This window comes from Dipodomys spectabilis, unplaced genomic scaffold (assembly GCF_019054845.1).
Source record: "Dipodomys spectabilis isolate Male_0828 unplaced genomic scaffold, ASM1905484v1 ptg000526l, whole genome shotgun sequence".
Lineage (NCBI taxonomy): Eukaryota > Metazoa > Chordata > Mammalia > Rodentia > Heteromyidae > Dipodomys > Dipodomys spectabilis.
In genome coordinates this window covers 3,199,711-3,227,439 of record NW_024871203.1, presented here as the reverse complement: position 1 = coordinate 3,227,439, position 27,729 = coordinate 3,199,711, and the positions used below count along the sequence as shown (strand labels likewise).

General features: G+C 39.5%; 1 protein-coding gene across 1 annotated transcript in view; it reads left to right on the top strand.

Moving 5' to 3' along the window:
• The window catches only part of Phex (phosphate regulating endopeptidase homolog X-linked), a 209,091-nt gene that overhangs the window by 161,075 nt on the left and 20,287 nt on the right, over window positions 1–27,729 (top strand). Inside the window, exon 17 of the mRNA XM_042670171.1 lies at window positions 18,908–18,962. Within this exon, the coding sequence (XP_042526105.1) occupies window positions 18,908–18,962 (55 nt within the window). The remainder of the gene's footprint in view (window positions 1–18,907; window positions 18,963–27,729) is intronic.

Sequence of the window (27,729 nt, the reverse complement as noted above, 5' to 3'; positions counted from 1 at the left end):
TAAGACGTATATAATAATAGTTCTGCCTTCAGGGTTCCCTGCTGGTCTGCTTTTTTCTTTCCTGGCAAGCACGGATCCTATCAGAGTTTACCGAGGAAGAAGCAATTTCAGGATGGCCCAATGGGTTCTAAGAAAGCTCATGGGCAGAGGGGTTTCCAAATGAACAATTTGAAGCAGTATTTTAATTAAGAGATTCAAGCTGTTTCTATTTTCCTAATGACCAGTGCTTGCTCTCATTGTAAATTACATTGCCAGACAGGATGACAGGGAATCCTTTGGGTGACTTTCTGTTCTGATTTTCCGGACTACAAATTAAGACAGGTGGAGTTGCTTCATACTCACATCCCCACTGGATTTCCTGGGCCTCCCACTGTCCCACTTCCAACTGCCATCTTTGTGCTTCACTGAAGGAGTGAAAAATGGAGGTGATTTTCTAAAATGAACATCTTTATTGATTAGGGGCTAGCACTGACAGCATGTGGCCATCTGTTTAATTGGGTTCCACATCTATGATGTAACTATACTTAGTAACGTGATTTATGAGAATTTCATTCTGTTCTCATTATCATTTTCTGATTTATGCCACTTAAGTCTGCTTCTCCATGCAGTAGAGACTTGAATTGAAAATAGAAAATCCTAGAGGATGGTTAGTTTGGGTTTTGGTTTTGGTTTTGCTTAAATATGTCTTTGTGGGAAATCCTGGGCCTCGTGGACATCTTACAATGTTAGATTTTGCAGGTGGATTGAAGCTTCTTTCTTTCCTTGTCAAGTTGAGTCTTTAGACATGGAGTGTAGGGGGAAGTCCATGATGGTAATGTGCTGTGTGATGAGCTATCCTTAGCAGCTGTCACAGAATTTAATTTTCTAAGATAGGTAAAGAAGAAAACAAGCAGCTGAGTTTGTCAGTGCTTCGCTGTGTGCTTCTCTAACTTTTTGTTAACTACAAAACTGGTCTTCCCGTTTTGCTAAGGACAAAAGTAAGAATCCCAATGGAAGACCTTGAGTGCCGTAGATCTAATTATATGACCCTAGTGGAAAAATTTATCCCTTCTGGCCCTCATTGTCCATGTTGAAGTTACCTAGCCCATAGGGTTGTTTTTGTTTTTTGGTTTTTTTTTTCGGTCATGGGGCCTGAACTCTGGGCCTGGGCGCTGTCTCGCAGCTTTTCAGCTCAAGGCTAGCACTCTACCACTTGAGCCACAGCACCACTTCTGGCTTTTTCTGCTTATGTGGTGCTGAAGAATTGAACCGAGGGCCTCTTGCCTGCAAAGCAAGCACTCTACCACTGAGCTATCTTCCCAGCCCATAGCCCATAGTTCTTTTTTTTTTTTTTCTTTTGGTGTGTGGGGAGGAGGGGATTGAATAGGATGTAAAGTACCAATGTATTGTTGAAATGAAGGCTTGTATTTTTTCTTCCTTTTTCTTTTGCTTTTTTTCCTCCTTCTTCTTCTAGTACAGGGCTTTGAACTCAGGACCTCATGCTTACGAGGTAGGTATTCTATCGCTTAAATGATGCTCCCATCCCAGGGCTTGTATTTTTAGAACTAGTATATCAGAAATTCTCCAGACATCTAGTGAATTACAGGCGAAACACCTGAAGATTTCATGTGGGAGGAGGGAATTTTGAACATGTGCTGTCAAAATTTTTTATAAATTAAACCATTATGTTCCTATACCTAAAAAGTACAAATAATTTAGAAATGCACTTACTTATATCTCCGATTATGCAGAAATTCCATTCTGGATAATCAATAAGCACACTCAGAGACATGTACAAGAATAGTCCTAGCACTATTATCCATAATAGCAAAGATGTGGAAAAAAAACAACTAATGGTCATCAACAGAATACACACTGTGCTGTAGTCATACAATTGGATATTACATAGCAATAAAGAAGAAAATGCAATATGTATGAATGTCACTGGATTAATATTGAGTGAAAGGAGCCTGGCACAAGAGTAGATGGGTGCTGTTCTTTTCCATGCATATAAAATTCAGGAGCAGGCTCACAAACCTGTGTTATAACATTTTAAACTAATGTCTACCTTTACTGGGGATATTGACAGGGAGGAGTATGGAAAATATTCTCTTGGTTGCACAGGTGAGATGTGTTACAAGTTTTACTTTGGGTTGAAGTGGTAGTTGTAGAGCACTTTGACTAGCATGTATGAGGCTCAGTCTAGCATTACACACACACACACACATTTGTGCCTTTCCTGCATGTCAGACCTCAATGCAAATAGCAACACCTCATTTCCTTTTCTCCATAAAAACTAAACAATAGTATTCCTAGACATTTTGAGGTTAGAATGGGTTGCCTCAGGCTAGATCTCTAGAGCTATAGACCAAGAAGTGGCAAACATTTTTCTGCAAATTACCAGATAGTAAAATATTTTCAGCCTTGTTAGCCATTCAGTTGTTTCAGTTGTGACTTCTCAAACCTTTCATTGCAGCAAGAGTCAATTTATCAATGAATAAGCATGGCTTTGCATTGTAAAACTTCTTTAGAATACAGACAGCAAGCTGGAATGTCCCATGGACTATAGTTTGTCAATCTCTGAAATAGAGCCTATGAGAGGATGAGTTCCAGTATCTGTTGTGGTGTGTTCTAACCTGCCTTCCATTTTTTCAAAAAATCAAATCAGAGTGTGTTAGTGATGGGAAGACCAAATAGCTTATACTTGATTTTCATTTCTAGGAATGTGCATGGGAATAAAATTTGTGGCATATAGTCAACATCACTGTGTATTTGTGAAATGCCTCATTGCAGTATTGAGTTTTTATCTTTGTACATCTCAAATCATATTAGAGAATTATTTTAATCAGATAAAATCATGGCTTAAAAACAAGCATGGCATAAGGGCTAAATCTAATGATTTTTATTATCTCTCCCATTATACACAGGAGATTTTAGTTGCTCTAGTTTTATCACAGATATTGTGCTAAAGAAGATAAGCCTTTGTCCAGAGGCTGGGCTTAAGTGGTCCTCAAACTATAGACTTAATCCTGAAATCAAACATAGATTTGTTTTATTGTTAAGGAAATAACTGTTTCTCACTGGTAGAGTATCTTGTACTTTGTTGGCTCTGCTGAAACTATAAATTGGAAACCAAGTTAACAAATACTCACCTGTGGCCTCTAAGTGGAAATTAATGAAATTAAATCCTTGAATCTATTTGGTTCTCCACTTGGAGAAACAGGAAATCAAGGCTCACATCTGGAATTTAGGAATACTCTTCATAACTTTGGAGCGAGGTGGGAATTGAAGTCACTATTTAGATGTCCTGCAACTCAGTCACTCTTAGTAATTTTCCTATCTAGTCAATTAATATTTGAAGGGATCCCAGTAATTCTTGTTTCCTTTTATACAAGCCCCTGTGTAGTCTTTTCCCATACAAATTGAAGTTTACTTCTATAATCAATGGACCAATGTAGAAGTGACAGACTGTAGTTTCTGCAGTTAGGTCACAAAAAGACATTGTGCCTTCTATCTTGATTGATCACTGGGTGAAAGCAACTATCACATTGGGAGGGCATTCAAGCAACTAGTGAAGAGACCCAAGTGTGAGGCAAGTAAGACCTCCTGCCCATTTCTAGCACCATGCAAGTGTGTCATCTGGGAAACAGATCCTCTAATGTAACTAAGCCATCAGATGCCTGTGGCCCAGGTGAACATCTTGACTGTAACCTCCTGAGAAACCCTGAGACAGAACCACTCAATGATCTCTTCCCAAATTCCTAACCCAAAGTTATAATGAGATAGTAACTGTTTACTGTTATATACAACCAGATATTTTTTGTGCCAGTCTTGGAGCTTGAACTCAGGACCTGGGCGCTGTCCCTGAGCTTCTTTGGCTTAAGGCTAGTGCTATACCACTTGAGCCACAGCTCTACTCCGGGATTTTTCTGAGTAGTTTATTGGAGATAAAAGTCTGATGGACTTTCCTGCCTGGGCTGGCTTTGAACTGTGACCCTTAGGTCTCAGACTCCTGAGTACCTGGGGTTATAGATGTGATCCCCCAGTACCTGGCTATGCACCTAGATTTAAAGATGATTTGTTACACAGAGATGGCTAATACAAGTAGTATAACGTATCAGGTACTGAGTTTGGTGGTAGGCTACATAACATGGTATGATGTAGTAGTTAAGGGTGTGAATGTTGAAGTGTACCATTTGATTTTTAAAATCCTGGTGTGATTGTGAATGACTCATGACTTCAGGCGAGTCTGGAAGCCTCATTTTAATTACCTGTAAAATGGAAATGTTAGCATTGATTATTCTCTAGGACTGTTGTAAAGATGAAATGAGATAATGGACATAAAATGCTTAGAAGAGAGTCTGGTTTATAGTAGGTAGTCAGTAAATCTTAGCTATTACTAAATGTTGTTTTTGAGGAGCTGAGAGAGAGACTTACACCCTGTCATTTACAGGGCTGATACTGGGTACAATACATTCTGAGAGTCCCTGCCTGGGATTAATTAAACCTGGAGGAGTCAAGATTGGATTAACAATGAAAGTAATGTTTGAGTAGGCTTTGGGAAGGAAAAAAAAATGTCTAGGTAAAGCAGAAAGGTTGGGACAATCAGGAAGTATGAGTGAGTGATGCAAAGATAACAGAGCAAACAGTGCATGGTTCAGGAATGGACCATGAGAGGATCAAAATTGCTGGAGCACAAGCTGTATGGGTGCTATAGAGAGCAGAGGGCATGATGAGAGTGGATATGGGGAAGAAGTAGATGTAGGCCTTGTCGATTATGCTGGGAATCAGGAGGCAGAAAGTTCAGTTTCACTTCCTTAGTCTGATTCTTAAAGATCACAGCTTTGGGCTGGGAAGGTGGCTCAGTGGTAGAGTGCTTGCCTTGCATGCATGAGGCCCTGGGTTCCATTCCTCAGCATCACCTAAGTAGAAAAAGCCGGAAGTGGTGCTATGGCTCAATTGGTAGAGCACTAGCCTTGAGCTGAAGAGCTCAGGGACAGCACCCAGGCCCAAGGTTCAGGCCCCATGACTGACAAAAAAAGAGATCACAGCTTAAAGAGGGGTCAAATTGGGGCCACTTGGACTAGTTAGGACTTCTGCAAATGGATTGAGAGAAGGACAGGAGAGCCTAAACTTAGCCAGTGACAGTAGTGAGAGAGAGTGAAGAACAGAGAAGTTGAATTCCAAGAGCTCATTCTCAAATGGCTGTGGTGATAATAATTTTCAACCTTTTCCATTCCTAATTGGAAAGACTTCTATGAAACTGACATGATCATTGTTCTGTACAACCACTCTTCCTTGGAAAGCCGTTAATGTCCCAAGTACTTGAACTCTGTTTTCCCTAATCATCACAGTAGTTCTGGAAGCTTGGTATTACGGGCCCATTTTACAGAAGAGGAAACAGAAAGGTCAGAGAGGTGACTAACTTGCCAAAGACTAAAGAGTAATAAATTATAGAGCTGGGAGTGGAACCCAGTTTATTGCTTGCAGGCAATAAATGTGATTCTTACATTTCTTACCCAGTGTTGAACAATGCAATCTTCCCACTGGGTAAAAAATGTGAGAATCTTATGAGATGGTCTAGGTAAAACCACTCTTGGCAAGACTGAAAGCATGACAGAAGTATGCTAGAGTGGTTACGTCATGCCCTCATGCATTTTACTAGTGAGAGGATTGCTTCTGATATGGAAAGAAGATATTGTGGGAGGTGGAGACAGCCTGGAGGTAGGCGAGGCTCAGCATGTTGGATGGTGTCCAGGTCCTGCTGATTCTCTGGCACAGAAGGGTTCATTATTGTATCCTCCAAGCAAGCTGCTCTCTGTGTGTCCTTTGGCTAGGCTTGTGATCTTGGATCTTTAGGGTAGAGGGGAAAGGAATGTAGTTAAGAAAGGGTTTACTTCAAAACATTTGCAATGAGATTGAGAAAGTTTGCTAAGAGAGCTGAAGTTAAATCCTCAACAAAGTTTGAAGAGTTTGCTGCACTGCGACACTTAGCTACCATGTGTTTTAAGATATCCACTTCTTGATCTAGCTGAGAAAACTGGAGAGCCTGCTACAGACCACCCCCCCCCCCCAGAGTCTCTGAAGGCTGACTACAGAGGCAGCTAACAGTGTTCTGGACAGTGTCAGGGGGAAATAAAAGTGCTGTCCACTGTGAAACCCTGCAGTATTATAGGATTCCCATGAGTGGTGAAGCCATGGACTGATGCCTATAAGGATCGGATTTGCTCCCTGTGAGGTATTTGTGAATGTAGTTTCCCACCCAGAAGAGCCATCGGGTTGACTGCAGGGCTGGTGATAGAAAGCACAGAATGATTATCAGGATTGATCGGATTGGAGAGACAAGGTGTGAGTGGGGTGCTCTCTGGGAACTACCTGGATAAGAGCTCAAGAGAAGTGAGCATCAAGAGCTTGGCATAGAGCCTTGGCAATGGGAGATGGGAAGTTAGGGAGTGATTTCATTAATTTAACTTGATGCACTGGCCCTCCCTTAAAAAAAAATCAATTGTTTTTTACCTTGAATTAAAAGGTAGTGTATAAAAAATAAAAAGAAAAATAGTATACATTTCTTGTAAAAATTGAGAAAATTAACAAGTGAATATCATCATTGAAAAGTAGCCATGGCTAATAATTTTGTTGACTACTGCTACAACTTACCTTCCGTATAATTTGTTTCTTGTCAGTCATGGGCCTGAACTCTGGGCTTGGGCGCTGTCCCTCAGCTCTTCAGCTCAAGGCGAGCGCTCTACTACTTGAGCCACAGCTCCACTTCAATTTTCTGGTGGTTCATTGGAGATGAGAGTCTCACCAACTTTCCTGCCTGGGCTAGCTTTGAACCACAATCCTCAGGTCTCAGCCTCCTGAGTAGCCAGGATTACAGTCGTGACTCACTGAAGCCCAGCAACTAGAAATATTTTAAAGTTTAAATTGAACCTGAACTTGCCCAACAGTTCTAACGTGAACAGGGTAACATGAATATTTTCCCTACTTATTACAAACTCTTGGAAATCATCCTACATCTATTCCCCCAAATAAAAGCACCATGATTTATTAAACTTTTCCCCAATGGACATTTAAAACACCCTCTGAGGTTCAAGAGTTCACACAAATTTTGTGGCTAAGTCTTGATCTTGGTCTAAATCTGAGACTCTTTAGGGTAAATTCCTACAAGTGGAAGAGTTGCTATATTGAATGGTATGCCCATTTAAGGATTTTGAAATGCAACATCTCTGACTTAAGATGAGCTGCATCTTGAAGATGCTGTGGGAGTAGATGAATGAGACAAGTTTACCTTCCTCTCCTTCCTCCCTCCCTCCCTCCCTCCCTCCCTCCCTCCCTCCCTCCCTCTCTCTTGCCTCCCTCCCTCCCTCCCTCCCTCCCTCCCTTCCTTCCTTCCTTCCTCCCTTCCTTCCTTCCTTCCTTCCTTCCTTCCTTCCTTCCTTCCTTCCTTCCTTCCTTCCTTCCTTCCTTCCTTCTTTCCTTCCTTCCTTCCTTCCTTCCTTTCATCTATCTGTCCATCTAATTGCTAGAACAGAAATGATAGTAAATTTTAATTTTTGAGGTCATTATCTATTACCCAGACATGGCTCAGTGGACCCAAATAAGCATTTGTTAATCACCTAATGTGTTCCAGGGTCTGAACTGAACATTACTGCTGCTCATGTGATTTTTGAATACCTTGAGCTATATGAAAGGGGCTGTTAGAGCTTTGCAGTAAGAGGAAATTAGTGTTTTTCTTTTTCTGTAAAATACTCAATATAGTGTGGTACCTGGACTGGCAACATGGACCCCTACTTGTGATGAATGGACATTATCTGACTCCATCCACTGAATCCGAACCTCTCGGGCTTGGACTCAGCAATTTACATTTTAACAAAATTTAACAACCAAATTTCTCAGCAGGGTGTCAAGTCTGGGAACCATTAAGCTCTGAACAGGGAAGCAAACGCAAAAGAGGTCCCACTTGGTTGGGTAAAGGTGAGGTTGCTCACTTTGTCTGTGCTGCCTGGAGCCATTTCACGTTTAGCACTGACAATTTCATATCTCAAGATTTGCTTCAGTCAGTTTTGGGCAAATAGGACAGTTATTCACTGTTATAACGGTGTGTGGATTCTCTCTATTAGCTTTAAGATAATTATGGAAGAAAAAGAAGGGCCAGTGAAGAAGGTCTCAAGATGGACGGCAGATTTTAGAAGCTGCTTTCTGCTTGTCTGCTCTAGGCTGATAGATGTGGTGGCAGGAGGTTACCTGCAGGAAGCCAGCAGATGGCTAAGGCATCTTGCTGAATCCCTTGATAGGAGTCACAGCTGTTCGAACTCAATACTTTCTGGAAAGGGAAAGGTTGGCATTCACCAAACTATTGCAAGATGCCAACTCGGAAAAAAAAAGGCCACTATTTATCTTTGCAATGGTGATAATGAAATCCTTTTACAACAAAAATAATAACCAAAAGTGCTTTGTAATTGCAGCAATTTTCATGTCCCAACTGAGGCAACCCTCCCACATTCTAGAAGAATGCTGTCAAGCTTATCTGATTACAAGACTTAATCCTGAAGAAGAGGTTAACACTCATTCTCTCTTAGTAATCATTTGTCCTGGAATTTTCAGGGCACTTGTGATTAAAACTATTTTTGTCCTTTAGTGCAGTCATAATTTATAAGCTCTATAAAGTTTATTTTTTGCAAGTACAGTCTGGAAAAATTCAAGACAAATTGTATCTTATGCTCATAGTGGTGAGAGGTGAAGAAATTAGAATACACAGGAGGGATGAGTTAGGGATGAGGTAACTTGAATATAAACAGTTCCTTATTTGCATATTTGAATCACCTGCAGAGCTTTTACAAAAAATCGTTACATTGAGGACTGCATTCTGGAGGTTGTACCTTAATAGGTTTGGGGCAGAGGCTGGGGTATGGGTATCTTTTCTAGGAAAAAGAGTAGGGATTATAATGTGCAAATGGGGTTGACAATAGTTATCCTGGGCAAACTAGCGGGTGTTAACTTTAGCATGCAGCAGAAGAACCTGGAGGGATGGTCAAAAACTCTAGAGTCTACTTGTAGTGTTCCTGATTCAGTAGGTTTGGTGAGGGTCCCAATCATTGTCCAGGTGATATTGAGGTTACTGGTCTTCAGAACCACATGTTGCCTACCTCACAGCCCAACTGATCATATGAATTATGTCTTCTACCCATTAGTGTAGACATATGGAGATATAATCCCTCTGCCCAGACCCCTTTACAAATGTACTTCCATAAATCCAGTATGAATTTTAAACATCTTTCCCTCCTTCCCTCCTTCCCTCCCTCCCTCCTTCCCTCCCTCCCTCCCTTCCTTCCTTCCTTCCTTCCTTCCTTCCTTCCTTCCTTCCTTCCTTCCTTCCTTCCTTCCTTCCTTCCTTCCTTCCTTCCTTCCTTCCTTCCTTCCTTCTCTGTCTGTCTGTCTTTCAGGGCCTGGATGCTGTCCCTGAACTTTTTTGCTTAAGGTGAGCATAGCACTCTTCCACTGAGCCACAGCATCACTTCTGGTTTTCTGGTGGTTAACTGGAGAGGAGTCTCACAGGCTTTCCTGTCTGAGCTGGCTTCAAACTACAATCCTTAGATTTCAGCCTCCTGAGTAGCTAGCATTACAGATGTGAGCCACCAGTGCCTGGCTTCAAAGATATTTCAATGTAAACAAGTACACTTTAGAGAGCTTTGCATTGGTTAAAATTCTTGTTTTGGCCTTGAAAAATAGGATTGTCTAGTGATAGACCTTTCCCTTCATTTGATAGTAGGTGCTTGAAGATATTCATATATTCAAACCTTGCCCATGTTGATTGGAGCATCATAAGAACTCAGTACATGTAGTGGCCTGTGCTGTGTTCAAAAATGCATCACCACAACCAAACCCAACTGTTCCCAATAGTCCTTATGATGGGATTTAAGTATACCAACATCACCAAATTTGGCATTATGAAATATATTTAAATAGCAAACTATTGAACTAGAAACTATGTCGTAGAAAACATAAAATAATCAAATACATAAACAGAAGGGAACTACCAAGAATTATAATCATGCTGTTAGGATGATACAACCATAATAACCCTAAAATGTGAATTTACACACGAATTTTCCTAGTAATAGAAGCATAGCCCCTAAGACTTTTCAAAATAGTGATTATAACATGCACTAGAATGAAGCTGCATCAATACATCAATAAGTCCGTGCAAAAGAACAAATAGCCTATTATTTTGTAGCCCCAATAATGCAATAGAAAGTACTGAAATAAGGGCTGGGAAGGTGGCTCAGTGGTAGAGTGCTTGCCTTGCATGCATGAGGCCCTGGGTTCGATTCCTCAGCACCACATAAGCAGAAAAAGCTGGAAGTGGTGCTGTGGCTCAAGTGGTAGAGCACTAGTCTTGAGCTAAAGAGCTGAGGGACAGTGCCCACCCCAGAGTTCAGGCACCATGACTGGCAAAAAAAGAGAAAGTACTGAAATAGCCCTTAGCAAAAATATCACCACCAATGTTCGTACGGAGTCAAAATAGACAAAAATGAACTCAACACTTGGGAGAAATCCAGGTTTAGGTTTGGTGAAGAAGGAACTACAGCAAACATGGAAACATTTAATTCAATAATTGAGTGTATACATCAGTCCACATGCTCTCAAGATAATACCTGTTTGGGGGGGCTGAATCTGGCCCCTGGATCTGCCACCTCTTTTGGAGGCTCTGGAGGAATCTTAACTGAATAAATTGAATAATGCTAATTCCTTCAAAGGAATCAAGGGATAAAATTTAAGAATAGTGTGCTAGCCAGGCATCTGGGCAATTACTCACACCTGTAATCCTAGCTAATCTGGAGGCTGAGATTTGAGGACTGCTGTTTGAAGCTAGCGGGGGCAGAAAAGTCCATGAGACTCCAATATATGACTCAGAAAAAGCTGGAAGCAGTGCTGTGACTCAAGTGGTAGAGCACTAGCCTTGAGCAAAGAGGCTCAGGGACAGCACCCAGGCCCTGAGTTCAAGCCCTAGGACTGGCAAAAAAAGCTCTTAACTTTACATATACTTGAATTGTATAGAGAAGGGGATAAAGTCAAGTTCTGTTGGCATTAAAGACTAGCAATATATTGGTTAAATATAACCAAACATGAAAATGGTAAGAAGAGATGTGTGAGTCTGACTCAAAGATGTCTTAAAAGCATCAACATTGCCAGATGTAGGTGGCTCAGGAGGCTGAGATCTGAGGATCACTGTTAGAAGTCAGCCCAGGCAGAAAAGTCCATGGGAGACTCTTTTTGTAAAAATAAAATTATATATCTGTTTATTCATATGTTTGTGTTTCTTGACCTATTCACGATCAAGAAAGTTTTTTTTATACTTTTTTTTAATGGTGAAAATACTGTACAGAGGAGTTACAATCATACGAGCAAGGTAATGAGTACATTTCTTATCAAGCATTTGTTGCCTCCTCCTTTGTTTTCCCCCTACCATCCCTCCCCTCCCATCTTTACAACTACATCCCCCCCCAGCCTAAATTGTAAAGTTCGTTTTTTGATACAGCATCTTGTACATCTCATTGTTGCAATGGGTCCACCCACATCCCTATTTAAACAATTTGTTTTTTTCCCTTCCTTTCCACAAATTATATCAACATCAAATACAGTGAAAATAGGGGTTATACCGTGGAGGATGGACATACAAAGCAACAAAAAGTCACGTGGTACCTTATAAATACGTTAGAAATAATAGCAAGAAAGAAAAAAACCACTTGTGTCCTTATCTTGGTATTCATTTCGCTTAACATCATTTTATCTGACCTTTGAGAGCCTCTTCAGTAAACGGTACTGGCAAAGTTGGTTAATCACTTGTAGAAAACTAAAGCTAGATCCTTACATATCACCCTGCATCAGAATCAACAGCAAATGGATCAAAGACCTCGGAGTCAAAGCAGACACCCTGAAAACATTACAGGATGGAATAGGAAAAACCCTAAGTCTCCTTGGCACCGGCCGAAATTTTCTTAATAGAGACCCAGAAACACAACAAATCAAAGAAAGGTTGGACAATTGGGATTGCATGAAATTGCAGAACCTCTGCATGGCAAAGGACATAGATAGCAAGATCAATAGAAAGCCCACGGATTGGGAGAAGATCTTCACTAGCCATACAACGGGCAAGGGTCTCATATCTATAATATACCTGGAACTCAAAAAATTAAATCTCCCAACAAAAAATCCTCAAAGAAACAACTGCCCAATAAATAAGTGGGTTAAAGACTTAGAAACTTCTCTGAAGAGGAAATAAGCATGGAAGAATCTTAATTCCAATTAACTATCTGAAAATTGGAAGTGGCTCTGTACCTCAAAGTGGTAGAGTGCTAGCCTTGAGTAAAAGAGCTCAGAGGCAGTGCCCAGGCCCTGATTCCAAGCCCCATCACTGACAAAAAAAAAGCAGTGAGGACAGCCCTAACAAAAGAGTGACATTTGAATATTATCTGAAGTAAGCTATGTAGACAGTGGTGGAAAAAATTCTAGGTTGAGGAGAGAGCAGATAAGACAGAATGGATTATTGTTTTTTGGGTATATTTCTATACAGTGTGAATTTCGTAATGCTGAGTTACTTTTTGGAGATCTGTACTGTCAGATAGTAGATTCATTTTGTTTTCTTCTCTATATTTGTCTGTACAAATAATCTAATGTGTTTTTTTTACAATAATAAAATGAATATTGAAACCCAGGCACATGAAGCATTTAACTTCTGGAAAGCTGTTGCTAGAGTTAGGATAGGATTTAATGACTATAAAAGTCAAACAGTTGAACTTGGGGTAATCACCCACTAAATGTGATCAGTTCTTTGGCAATTATGCCAGAAACAAGAGCACTCTATAAGTTCTATAGTCAGCATTTTGTTCAACTCCAATTAAATTCAACAGTATTCATTGATAAGAGTTATAATGAGAAATTCTAGTAAAAATGAGAGGTTGACCAGGTAGAATACCAGAAACAGGCCCCAGTGGTTTTCCTAGGTGCAAATTTGAAAAACAGACTTATTGCTAATAAATAATGAAGGGATTACAACGTAATATTTGTGTTAGAGTTTTGGCCATTAAAATTATAAAAACACAATCCATATTTTTGCTTGAAACTGGAATAGAATTTGCTAATGGGAACAGATACATGAGCAAAATAATAGTATGTAAGCATAGTTGGTTGTATTTTGGATAGCTTTTAAAAGAATTTGTGGTAATATACACACCTTTCTTTTTAAACATTTTCAAATTTGATTACACAGGTTGATGGCCTTTAGGTAAACAAAACTTAAAACATTACATGTATGCCCAAAGCCCTTTTGTCCATGTACCACCCCAAAACTCTATAATCACTTTGGTATGTATTTAATATATATAAATATATATGTGTGTGTATGTATGCATATGTATGTAATATATATTCATAGACAATATCCATAGTCAGTAAAATGACAGTTTTATATCTATACCTTGCTTTGTTCCAATAATATGCATGTCTTAGGGATTATTTTCCATGCTAGAATTTCAAAACTGACCTCTCCTTTCATTTGCTGCATAGTACTGCTCAGCATGATCTCAATTATAAGCAATGCAGCAATGAACTACAGAGTACACTTGTGCAGTGCTTTAGAAGTGGTTCTCACAGCGTGGCACTTGAACCAGCAATACCAGTGTCACCTGGGATCTTGTTACAGATGCAAATTCCCAGCCTAGCTGAGCACCTCCTGACTCAGAAACTCTGAGTGTGATGCTCAGCAATCTGTAGTGATTCTTAGGCATGATGATAAATGAGAACCACTGGCAGGTGTGTGTGTGTGTGTGTGTGTGTGTGTGTAGACATGTGCATATGTCTACAATCCAGTCCTGTTATACCATGATATGTGTTCATAGACACCATGGTACTATACAGAATTATGTAACAAAAGCCATAGTGTTCCTGAGAAAAATGGGACTGGGCCACAACAATGAAAAACATGTCGATTACACATGGTAAACAAAAGCTGGGAGCCAATTAAAACAACATAGTTTTATATATGTAAAGTAGGTAAATACAAATGCTATAGGAATATGGCAATTCCCCTTGATACTTGTTTATGGAAGCTGGCGGGGCTGCCCCTTATGTATTATTGTATAGTGATGGATGGAGGGTCATCTGAAATTGGGAGGAAAAGTTTCAACCCCAGATGTGGTGGATGTGGCTTGTCACTCACACGGTAGGCTGAGGCAATCGTTCAAGTTAGGATGGGTTCCTAGAATATTTTAAATATTCCTGTGTGGCTCATTTCAGCTCGGTGCACTTTCTGCTTTTTTAGGGCTAGAACTGTGTATACGCAAATGTCAAATTGGAATTAGGCCCCCGCATTTTCCCAGTTTATTTATTATGTTGGCAAAAAATTCTTTCCTATAACAAAACACATTGAGCTATAGTGGAGTACGTGTATATGCATAAACATAGCATGATTGTACAAGTAGGCACATCTCTGTACATATATTTATGTGTGCATGTACATGTATACACGCATACCTGTACATGTACATGTTTATCTGTACATGTATATGTTCATATACATATTACACAAAATGGACCCCACTTACTGCACCAGATGCAGTCTCTCCACTTAGATCTCTGCACTTAATATCTCTCAAGAGCTTTGCTACAATATCACACAGCCACTCATTTTTTCAGCTTTTTGTAAAAATATGTTTTTATTGTAAAAATACTGTACAGAGGGGTTCCAGTTACATGAGCAAGGTCATGAGTACATTTCCTATCAAGCATTGTTACTTCCTCCTTTGTTTTTCCCCTATCATCCCTTCCCTTCCACCTCTACAACTACACTCCCCCAAACCCCAGCTAAATTGTAAAGTTCGTTTTTCAACATAGTGTCTTGTACCCCTCATTGTTACAATGAGTCAACCTGTATCCCTATTTAAGCATTTTGTTTTTTCCCTTCCCCTCCCCAAATTAGAGAAGTGTATATACAAGATGCAGGACACCCACATCAAACACAGTGAAAACAGGGGTACATCGTGGGGGAGGAACATACAAAGAAACAAAAAAAATCACATGGTACATTATAAATACGTTAGAAACAATAGCAAGAAAGAAAAAAACACTTATGTCCCTATCTTGGGGTTCATTTCGCCTTGCATTATCTTATCTGGTCATATATGTACATAGCTTTTGACCTTTCCTGCTTGTCCAAGACATATACTAGTTATGGCAAATAAGGGAAACCATGGGACCTATGTTTCTTTGCAGCCACTCATTTTTACTTGATATTTCAAGCATTCAGAGACGTTTATAATAACCCCCCAAATGTTTACAACAATTTCCGTTCCTACCAAAGTACTTTGGACATCAGGCCAATGTTGCTGATTATCAAATTTATTAATTTTTTTTCTTCCCGCGCCAATGGTTACATTTCACAAATAGGATGACTTAAAAGCAAAGATTGCAAAGTGTAAGGGTGATAGGTAACTCTCAAGGGAAAAAATGCAATAAAACAGAAAGGTGAGAAAATGAAAGGAAAGCCTATTAAAAGAGGAAGAGGAAAAGAATTCCCTTTTCACTTAGTCATGTTTCACTCCACCTTTGCTAATCCAATTCATCCGCTTTATGAGATAAGATTCAGAGTTGATCCCGTTGGGATTCCATCTATCACTCTGGCTAGTTGACGTCTCCAAAAATGCAGCTTACACTGTTAATCTATTCTCCTCAGCCAAACATGCCGAGGGGCATCAGATTCCACTGTTTATCAGGCCTGGGTTCCCTGGCCTTGCCAAGCTGAGAAGATACAGCTGTTCAGAGTGAGGTGATGTCTGTTGCACTGGAGTCTGGGGCCCCCCAAAAAGCAAAAGAAACAGAAATGGAGGCGAATGCAGGTGTCAGTGTTTGCCTGTAGAGAGATTGGCAATGGATGTAATGTCTTCCAGATGGGCACATTACCAAGCAGGGAAGCCCTAATGATTTAATAATTAACACTGGTTTATAATAACTCTTATTAGGAAATATCATTGCTTTGGGGTGATTTATTGGGTGAAACTGAATTTTCATATAAACATTGCAATCTTCACTTATCTCATTTTATGGCATTTTAAATTGTTGTTATTAAGTAGTTGTACAAAGGGTTTACAATTCCATGTCAGGTTATGACTGTAATACTGGTTGGCCAATGGAACCCCTTCCATTGTTCCTCCACATTTTCTCCTTATCCTTCCTACCCACAAGTTACATATTGCAGTATGTACACAGTGTACATTGAAGGCAATGATTGTGTTTGCTCACCATTCTTCTGTCCAATTGCACTGATCTCTTAACAAATACACACATATCAGAATGATGTGCTAAAAGCGATCATCAAAAAAAGGAGGATGATGGGCTGGGAATGTGGCTCAGTGGTAGAGTGCTTGCCTAGCATGCATGAAGCCCTGGGTTCCATTCTTCAGTACCACATACACAGAAAAAGCCAGAAGTGGTTCTGTGGCTCAAGTGGTAGAGTGCTAGCCTTGAGCAGAAGAAGCTCAGGGACAGTGCTCAGGCCCTGAGTTCAAGCCTCAGGACTGGCAAAAAAGGGAGAATGAGCTGGGAGCCAGTGGCTCTGAATTCCTAGCTACTCAGGAGGGTGAGATCTGATGATCCTGAATCAAAGCCAGCCCAGGCAGAAAAGTCTCCATGAGACTCTTACCTCCAATTAACCACTCAAAAACCAGAAGTTGAGCTGTGGCTCAAGTGGTAGAGCTCTAGTCTTGAGCAGAAGCAGCTCAGGGACAGAAACCAGCCCAGGCTCCGAGTTCAAGCCCCATGACTGGCCAAAAAAGGAAGATGGACTACTGATGCAAAAAATGCCATAGATATTTATGGAAATGTAGAAATTATGAAGATTAATGTAAAGTTTCCCTTTCCAATTCAGTCATATTCAATATATTTTCTTTTGTTTAAAAGCAGCAGGAAGAAATAACAACTACCTGGATCTGTCTCTGTTTTGCTATTAAGTTTTTGTACTTTGAAATCTTAAGCTATGCTTTTATTAATAACATATAAAGAATATAAGAGTTTTACACAGTGAATGTTTCATTTCTAAATTAAAGACGTGCTTTTCTGCCCTCATTTCCCCTGGTAATGGTGTCCTGCCATGGAGGGAAGAAAGAAAGTTGGAGGGAGGAATATTTTAATTCATAAAACAGCTTTCATCTCATGGGGCCTAGAACAGCTGCCCCAAGGTGGGCGAGGACATTGCAGAACTCTCTGTCTCTCTCTCTCTCTCTCTCTGTCTCTCTCTCTCTGTCTCTGTCTCTCTCTCTCTCTCTCTCTCTCTCTTTCTCTCTCTCTTTCTCTCTCTCTCATTACTATGCTTTGACTTCCCAGCTGCAATATTTTATAATTCCTAGGATCAACCCATGGTGCAAAATTTACTGGGGAGTTGCAAGGGCAAAGCTGAGCATTTCCTGCACTCATTTACCCCCAGAGCCAGCTATATAATTTATAGGGCTCAGTGAAAAAGAAAATACAAGGCCCTTTATGCAGAAAGCTGAAAGCAATGCCAATGAAGGTGCTTAAATACAAAACTTTACTTTGTCTTCCATGCTCTCTCTCTCTCTCTGTCTCTCTCTGTCTCTCTCTGTCTCTCTCTCTCTCTTTCTCTCTTTCTGTCTGTCTCTCTCTCTCTCTCTGTCTCTCTCTCTGGACTTGTCACAGCGTTCTTGTTTGCTATTTACTGCTGTTAGAAGAAAAACTAAAATGCATTATTATTGGAACGAGTTTTACCATCCATCTTTATATTGTGCAATGACCGTTTTAAGTGCAAATACAAGAGAATTGAACTTGTATACAGAATCATGGAAATGACCACAGATTTTGTAGCTTGTACCTAGAATGAATTTAGCTGCCCTCCTCTCCTTCTTCCCTCTTCCCTTTCCTCCTCCTCCTTTACCTTCTCTTCTCCTTCACCCCCTCCTCCTTGCCAGAGATGCACCTGTGGCTATGTGCATGCTATGGAACTGCTTTACCATTAAGCTGCAGCCCCAGCTTTTACTTCATTGCTTTTTCTTTTTCAAAATTATCCTTAAGTAGTTGTACAAAGGAGTTTCAACATGTGAGTGTTTTAGTACAGTGCTTATAGATCATCATTCTCCTCCATCTCTCCCAACCCCTCCCCACCCCTTATTTCACTTCTTTTGTTTTTCTTATTTCACTTCTTAACACAGCAGTCCATTAAAAAAAACCCCACTGTGTATTTTCAGAATTTCAAGACCCTAGCTGGGTGCCGGTAGCTCACACCTGTCATCCTAGCTACTCAGGAGGCTGAGATCTGAGGATTGAGGTTTGAAGGCAGCCTGGGCAGAAAAGTCCATGAGACTCTTATCTCCAATTAAACAATTTTTAAAAAGCTGGAAGTGGAGTTATGGCTCAAGTGGTAAAAGTACCAGGCTTGAGCAAAACAAAACAAAACAAAACACTAAGGCACAGCATCCAGGGTCTGAGTTAAGCCCTAGTAGCGGCAAGAGGTGTGGATTTCAAGACACTGAAACTCGTGTATTAAACCAGGTGGGATACCCTTCTGTGTGCCAGGCTTGTGTGGCTGCACTGGTGGTATGCCCAGGGAGTAGACCTTTCTGTATCAGAAGAAACTGCTGACCAGCCTGAAGCATATGTACTTTCTATATAGGAAGGAGCCTAGTTCACAATGGGTTGGACAGTGCCAATAGTGCAAGCTATGTCTTTGGAATGATTCCATGCACTTATTTCAAATTGAGTTAGATATTTTGATCTCCTAGAGGGAGCTGGATCTATAAGAAGTGCCTTTCAGATCAGTAATTGGGAGCTTCAGGCAGTCACTCAAACCTGGAACTCATCATTGAATTACTCTCTCTATAGTCCTATTTAACATTTTTTTGTTTGTTTGTCTTTCTCCAAGGATTTCCAGCAGGAGAGCTCCAGAAGCCTTTCTTTTGGGGAACCGAATATCCTCGGTGAGTAAATTAGCAAGAAAATCAGTTATTGACAAATTAGCAAGGAAGATCATGTTGCTTTGGCAAAGGACATAATACACAGCCAAAGAATCAAAGCTAATGGTTGTTCAGCAGAAAGAGGACATGGGTTGGCTCTACTCTTTCTATCTTTTGTCTTTTTGTTTTCTATTAGGTCTTTGTTTTCTGACCCTTATTGCAAGAGTGAACAGCTAGATAGAAAAGTCAGCTTATATATTTGTGCTTTTCTTCTCCTTTTTTTTGTGCCAGTCCTGGGTCTTGAACATAGGACCTGAGTTTTGTTTCTTTCCTTTTCTTTCTTTCTTTTTTGCTCAAGGTTACTATTCTACCCTTTGGGCCACAGCTCCACTTCAGGCTTTTCTTTCTATAGTTTTTGGTGGTTTATTGGAAATGAGAGTATCACTAACTTTCCTTCATGCGCTAGCTTTGAACGGTGATCCTCAGAGCTCAGCCTCCTGAGTAGCTAGGATTACAGGTGTGAGCCACCAACACTTAGCTGGTGGTTTTCATTCAGTTGAAAGCTGTTAGGATTTGAGTAGGCGATGGTCTAAAACCTTTCCAGGGAAAGAAACAACATGAGAACATGAAGAAAAACAGATCATAGAGACAAAAGTCTAATCTGGCTGACCAAAGTGTCATATGAAGGGAAGTAGAGGAAAAGGAATCTGCAAAAGAAGCTTTAGGTCGGATATTCAAGGGCTCTGAATGTCAGATGAGGAGTTTGGGTACTAATAGACAAGAGAAAATACTTAAGTTTTTAAGCAATTAAGATGATCAAAGTTGCCTCTAGAAATACAATCTGCATAGTTATAGAATAGGTCAAAATTGACAGTGTTTGCACTTAAGAACCATATATTTAAAGACCATTAATAACAGATTGTAAACTTACATAATTCATTATTTCTACATACAGTGGGGATTCTCAAAATATTAATTGTCAATTATATCACCACTTTCTCATATGCTTTTGTGTGGCTCTGGTGTTTTAATGCATGGAAAATTTAGTCCTGATTTTAGAAGTTGAGTCTCTCTCTTTTTTTTTCTTTTTGCTTATGTGGTGCTGAGGAATCGAACCCAGGTCCTCATGCATGCAAGGCAAGCGCTCTACCACTGAGCCACCTTCCCAGCCTCTCTTTTTTTTTTTTTGTCGGTTGTGAGGCTTGTCGGCCTGGGCACTGTCCCTCAGCTCTTCAGCTCAAGACGAGCACTCTACCATTTGAGTCACAGTGCCACTTCTGGTCTTCTGGTGGTTAATTAGAGATAAGAGTCTCATGGATTTTCCTGCCCTGGCTGGCTTTGAACTGAGATCCTCAGATCTTAGCCTCCTGAGTAGCTAGGATTACAGGCATGAGCTACCGCCGCCTGGGTTTAAAAGTTGAGTCTCTTGTGTTTTGGTTTGAATATATGACAACTTACATATGTTAATATAGATTAAATAGACATGGGATTGCATACATGTATAAATCAAAGAAATATGTGGTAGTTTAAAAAAATTTGTCAAGGTGCTGTACAGAGGGGTTACAGTTACATAAGTAAGGTAGTGAGTACATTTGTCGAACTTGTTACTCCCTCCCTCATTTTTCTCCCTCTTTCCCTACTCCCCATCCCCTTCCAAGTTGTACAGATCATTTCCAAAATATTGTCGAGTAAGTGTTGCTGTTGCATTGGTTCCCCTTTGTCCTTTGTCTCACCATTTTGTTGTCATCCTTCCCTTCCCTGGTTCAGATAAACGTATATACAATACCCAGGGCACCAAAATTGAATACAGTGACAACAGGGGATAAACTGTAGGGGGAAAAAAAGAACACAAAAGAAAAAAGAAATCACATAGTACATTGAGAACAACAACAACAAAGAAAAACCTCTTGTGACCATGTCTTGGAGTTCATTTTGTTTAGCATCATCTTATATGGTCATATGTACATAGCTCTTGAGCTATTCTGCTCATCTGCCAAGGGTATACTAATTATTTGTGGTAGTGATTTGACTTGGGCTTCCACAGAAGCTTCCTTCTGTGAAGAGAATTGAGTGTAAGTAGTTCATTTGGAAGGTGGTACCAGGCAATACTGCTAGAGGAGTGGGGAAGGGGGGTGGGGAGGGAAGGAAGCCAATAAATTGTGTCCTATGAGTCTTCTATGGCTGCCCCAATGATTCATATCCAGCACAGTGGCTTAAAACAACATCAATTTCTTAGCTTACAGCTGTGTAGTCCGACCTAAGTGTCACTTGGCTAATATCAAGGTGTTGTCTGGACTACATTTCTTTTTTGGAAGCTTTAGGAAAAATTGATGTCTTTATTTCAGAGCTTTTAGATGGGTCCCACATTCCTTGGCTCTTGGCCTTCTTTATCTTTAAAGCCTCATGACCAAATCTCTTTTAGAATCTCACCTCTCTCTTACTTGAACATTTTATTTAAAATTTGTTTTTAATAATTCCACTGTTCTAGCAGAAAGTACACATACCGTCTTTTAAAAATCAAGAGTGCTAGCCTTGGGCAAAAGAAATTCAGGGACAGTGCCCAGGCCCTGAGTTCAAGCCCCAGGACTGGCAAAAATAAAAATAAAATAAAAGTATACAACCAAGTTAGAATGGATAATTCACAGCTCAGTTTTAAAATTTCTAAATGTTTTTTTTAAATTTTTATGAGTGTAAAGTAATTGTACCTAAGTGTTTCACTGTGATATTTCTGTCACGGTCATATTGTGTCCTCCCCAGTAATCCAGGATAATCTCTCTGTTGTAAGGTCCACTTATTAGCAACCTTAATTCCATTTGTAATCTTAATTCCCCTTTGTCAGGTAACAACATTTTCACATGTTCTAGGAATTAGTATTGAGGACATCTTTTGGCAGCCATTATTCTAGCTCCCAATCATCAGCATAGGAAACTGGTACTCAGTTTGGTCTGGGAACTAGATAACATGCCATTGAGAACTGGGCTATTTGTCCTACTGCTCATGCTCCATAATTAATTGAGGGCTTCTACTTTCTTGATTGATGGGTGTTAACTTACTAGCAGTACCTAACCTAGGGCATTAGATTCCTTATAGCTAGAGAGAGTAATCTGCCATTTGGAAGCAGTTAGATTAGTATGCTGAGACATGATGGATGGTGAATGGACATGGCACCATTAATAAAGTCCACACCAAGGAAGTACTATTTTAGAATATATGCATATTCTATATTTTGTATATATTATATGTCTTTTTTTGGGGGGGGTCTGGTCGTGGGGCCTGAACTCTGGGCCTGGGCGCTGTCCCTCAGCTCTTCAGCTCAAGGCTAGCGCTCTACCACTTGAGCCACAGCACCACTTCTGGCTTTTTTCTTTTTGCTTATGTGGTGCTGAGGAATTGAACCCAGGGCCTCATGCATGGAAGGCAAGCACTCTATCACTGAGCCACCTTCCCAGCCCTAAATGTTTTTTTGTTTTTTTTTTTGATAAAACTAAATGTATAAGATTCTCTTTAACAAATGGGGCAATGTCATTCTTTCTGATGGAGGCATAGAATTCCATTGTGTATATATACCACATTTTCTTGATCCATTCATCTACTGAGGGGCATCTGGGTTGGTTCCATATCTTACTTAGCTGGAAAGACTTGGAAAAAATTATATTAAGTGAAGTAAGCCAGGCCCAAAGAAACATAGGTCCCATGGTTTCCCTTATTTGCAATAACTAGTATATGACTGAGTCAAGCAGAAAAGGTCAGATAATGTGATGTTAGGGAAATGAACCCTAAGATATGTATTCAAATGGTTTTTTTCTTTTATGCGATTGTTTCTAACGCATTTATAAGATGATTTCTTTGTTGCCTTGTATGTCCCTCCCCCACGGTATAACCCCTGCTTTCACTGTATTTGATATTGGTATAATTTGTGGAGGGGAAGGGAAAAAAACAAATCGTTTAAATAGGGATACAGGTGGACCCATTGCAACAATGAGATGTACAAGTCATGTCGAAAACGAACTTTACAACTTTTGGGGGGGGAGGGTTGGGGGGTGGGGGGGGGGGAATGGGATGGGAAGGGGAAACTAAGGAGGAAGCTACAATGCTTGATAAGAAATGTACTCATGGGCTGGGAAATGGCTCAGTGGTAAAGTGCTTGCCTTGCATGCCTGAGGCCCTGGGTTCAATTCCTCAGCACCACATAAAGCAAAAATGAAAAAAGCCGGAAGTGGCGCTGTGGCTCAAGTGGTAGAGCGCTAGCCTTGAGCTGAAGAGCTGAAGGACAGCGCCCAGGCCCAAAGTTCAGGCCCCATGACCGGACCCCCCCCCCCAAAAAAAAGAAAAAGAAATGTACTCATTATCTTGCCCATGTAATTGTAACCCTTCTGTTCAGTATTTTCACACACACACACACAAAAGATATTCTCTAAGATTGCTTCAAACTGAATGAGACTTGGTTCTGCTCATCATTAACAGTTGAACTGCATTTCTATTATTGTGGTTATGTAGGTGGATCCTTGGAAATAGTTGGGTTAAATTTGGATGTTCTTGAGCCAATCATTTGTTTATTGGGTCCATGAGTCTGATTTTCTGCCATCAAAGTAAAGAACCATAGAAACTTAGAAATTAATGTTATTGTAGGTGAGTCAAAGATAAAACATGAATGGAAGAAAGTTTTGTATTTTTTCCCTGAAGAATTCTATGTCCTCACTCATCCTCTACTGAGATATCCACCCAATGTATAGCTCTTAAGTGTCATTTGGGTATTTTGCATTGGAAATATAGAGATTCTGGAAGTGCTAGTGAACTGGCTTTTCACACATCCATCTATTATGTAGTGACTGATGGACAGCCGCCAGAACCAAAAGAGTGGATACCATTTCTTCTCACTGGGTAACTTAGCTCTAACCTGAATGTTCGGTCTAATTATGAAGACAGGAACAAGCCAAATAATTTCTAGAGGAAAAAATCAGGATTGTAAATGAACTAAGACAACATTTCCCAAAAGTGTATGTTCTGAGAAACAGCAGTCATCCTTCCATTTTTTCTGTTTCGGAGAATCGCAATACTCATTTCCCAAAAGTTCAGTAAGAAAGAAAGCTATTTAAGTGTGTTGAACCCAGAGGTCCCTACTCTTTCGTCTATGCTTTGAGAAAGATTGGTTTGGAGTGCCAAAGAATTGAGAGAACTTGAGAACACTGTGAAGGTGGACACTTGTATTGGTTTTCAAAGTTTTGAAGGAAAATTCCAGTGGTGAATTGACTATAGTTAGGGGAATCAGCAGATATTCAACTAGAGATGATACCGGCCCAAAAGATTGAAGACACTGGAAAGAAATTTTACTGTAGGAATAGCTGTTTCATTTAGAACCACCCAAAGAAGTCATATGCTACTTCAGAAGGGGTGATCTCCTGTTCACTGGAATCCTAAGCAGATATTATAAGGTCTTCTGAATGGGTTTTGGTCGTTCGGTTTTGGGATTTTGAGTTAGGGGTCATGCGATGTAACTCAGGCTAGCCTTGAATTCTGCATCTTTTGGCTTCAACCTCTCAAGTAGTGGGATTATAGGCATGTATCACAATGCTCTACCCTTTTTGGAAAATTTTATTTTCAGATAGGATCCCACTAAGTTCCCCAGGCTGACGTGGAACTTTTGGTCCTCCTGTGTCAATCTACCCCATAACTGGGATTATAAGTGAGTGTCACCATGCCTAGCTTGAACAAGTTTTTAGAGATAGGTTCACACTTTTAAGGAGTTGAACTAAATGACCCTAAAGTCACTTCTCACTCAGAGAATTTTATGATTTTCTGCTTCAGGCAGAAACTTGATTAAGAGTGTGAGATCATTCTTGAGTCCAGAGAGCAATATACTTGTTTTTATTATTGGCAACAAATTCTGTGAATGTGCTAAGCCCACCAGAGAATATGAACAAAAGAGAAACTGAGGAGATAGTAAAATTATCATCTTCTCCATTTGATTTTTGGAAGGCTAGATCTTCACTATAGGAAATCTTCTAGTTTCTGACCAGCTTCTTGGATTTTAAAAGGTATATGAGTTTAATGTCTTATGACATGTTAATTTAAATAACGTCCATTGATAAAGTGAAAGGTAGAGATTTAATATCACAAAATATCATTATTAGGTAGTAGTCACATAAAACTGCTTTTATATTGTCTCTTGTCAAAAAGATTGTGAGCATTGAAATTTAGGATGCCTCAGTCAGTTTTTGAATTTTCTTATTTCCCTTTGCACATAGGAAGATTTTAAGAGCAGTCTCTCTTAAGAAACCTTTATTTCAGAGCAGTTTCTATAAGCTTCCATTGTTTGCCTCTTAAATTCAGCCAGTCAACAGCATTGATTGGGGATTGGAGAAGACTGTGTTGTTCGTTCTCAGGACTGAAAAGTCTGGAAAAATGAAATATTACAACCTGCACAGTGATAGTTACTGCTGTAAAAATTAGTACTATGTAAAATTACAAGTTTTTTCCCACACTGCTACATAGCTGTGTGATTGAGATGCATAATTTTACTCTTACTTCTTTAATGAAGGTTTTCAATGATGGAAAAACAGTAGGAAGTATTTTTTTCAAATGCAAATTACCTTGCAGGAAAGAAATAACAAAGGAAAGAATTGCTACCAAGGGGAAAAATTAAATCTTATAGCACTTTCTTGGGTATAGTTGAGACAAACAATTAGCATGTTAAGGATCATTATGTCCTGTAATAACATGTTGCTTCAAAAATTTCTGTTCCTTCCAGTTCTGGGTCCTATCTATTTGCTGGGTGACTTCGATGTGGCATTTCAGGAGCCAAGTGTGGAATATTTTTAGCATAATTACAAATCTTATAAAGGATCTGCACACTAAGGATAATAAATTATAATCTTTATGCACAGGTTAAATGATTTAAATAAGTTACTTACAGACCTGTCACTTGTATGCACCGGTAAAGTAAATTAGCCAGTAGTTAAAGGATAAACTTTCTAATTTATACTAAGTAAGAGAATTTAGTATTAACCAAGTCGATAAGGGCTTGGCCTTCATGTCAGTCACAGTTGAGTTTTGTTTTGCCATGCTCATTCACAGGTGCGATGTATTTTGGTACAGTTCACCTTCTAACATTCTGCATACCTCAATCCTCTCAAATTCTACTATTGTAACCATTTATTTATGTGAATTATGTATATAATATTCATGAAGTATATTTTATATTTAATTATATTTTGTTTACATATAATTAAATTCACATAAATGTGATTTATATATCAATCTTTTATGTACCTACTTACATGTTCATCTTTGAAATCTAGCAAAGATAGCAAAATACAACTCACTGAAAACTTGAATAATAAAGAGTAGTGGTGTGAGGGAAAGTGAAAGTGGAAAAATGGAGAGAGAGAAAGAAGAGAAATAGGGTAAAAGTACCCTCTATACATTTGTGAAAATGAAATAATGAAGCTTATTAAGATTGGTTTGGGAAGTAGGAGATGGTTGAGTGTGATCAGGTACATTGCATGCATATGGCCATTTAAAAATGAAACGTCTTTGCACAATTAATTGATGTCAGTAAAGATGTGGGGGAAAGGAACTGCATTTAAGATAATAAAATGGGATAGTTTGGGGAAACAAAGGAGGAGGCAACAATGCTTGATAAGAAATGTACTCCATTATCTTGCCCATGTAATTGTAACACCTCTGTATGGTATTTTCACAATAAAAAAAGATAATAAAATGGTATTTATTTCCACAAAAGGAAAGCAAATTATGCTTGAGACAGGAAATACGCATGCGCGCGCGCGCACACGCACACACACACACACACACACACACACATAGGCACACATGGAAATTCCATTACTGATTTGTTTACATAATGTGTGTGAGTTTTGTTTCAGTTATCTAGCACTATGTAACAAAGCACACCAGGAAGCCATTCATTTATGGGCTCATGCTTTTGGAATTTGGGCAGGAACAAGCTGAGACAGCTTGTCTCTTTTTTGAATGGTGTTGCCTGGGACAGCTCCATAGGACAGGAGGCTATAAGATGACTTCACTCACTCATTATGCTGACTCTAATGCACGGGTCCTGGCAGGGCCTTTCTCTCTTTCTTGTGTCTCTTGTCTTCTTTCCTCCAATTGAGTAGTTCAACTTCTTTATATGGTGGTTTCAGCAAGTCTTCTTAAGAAGTCAAACCTGACTCTTTCCTTTGTATTCTATTGATTCCAAGTCCCAAGGTCAATCCAAATTCAAAGTCAAGGAAACAGATCACTTCTTAATGGGAAGGGAGAACAAGTGGCCTTCAGGGACAGGTGGAGTTATTGGTGGCCACCATTGTAGATAATCTACTGCAGGCTGTTGAAGAAGTAAGGAAAAATAATGTAATATATTTTCCATATCTGATTAAGGCTTTTCCATCTTTGCTATTCAGTTGTCAGCTTGTCTGCCACAGAAACAGAGGAACGTGACTACTTTTGAAAACAGAGTGATCCCTTTTAATCTTTGTTCCATTCCTTTTTTATGACTACATTTGGAAAACAATTTAACTTCTAAGATTATAGTGAATCTTCAACAAGTTCTCAGATAAAAAATATAAATAGTATATTTACTGACAGGATCTTTTCAAGCCTTATTTTAGGTGTTCATAAATTTAAAATATCACTAGTGCAGAGATAGAATCACAGAAGTTTTAGGGATAGAAGGGACTTCAGAATTAGCTCTGTTACATAAAAAGTTTGAAGATTAAGATCTATAAAAAGGTCACAATGACAATGTGAAAATTTATACTTTCTTTGCCCATTTTGA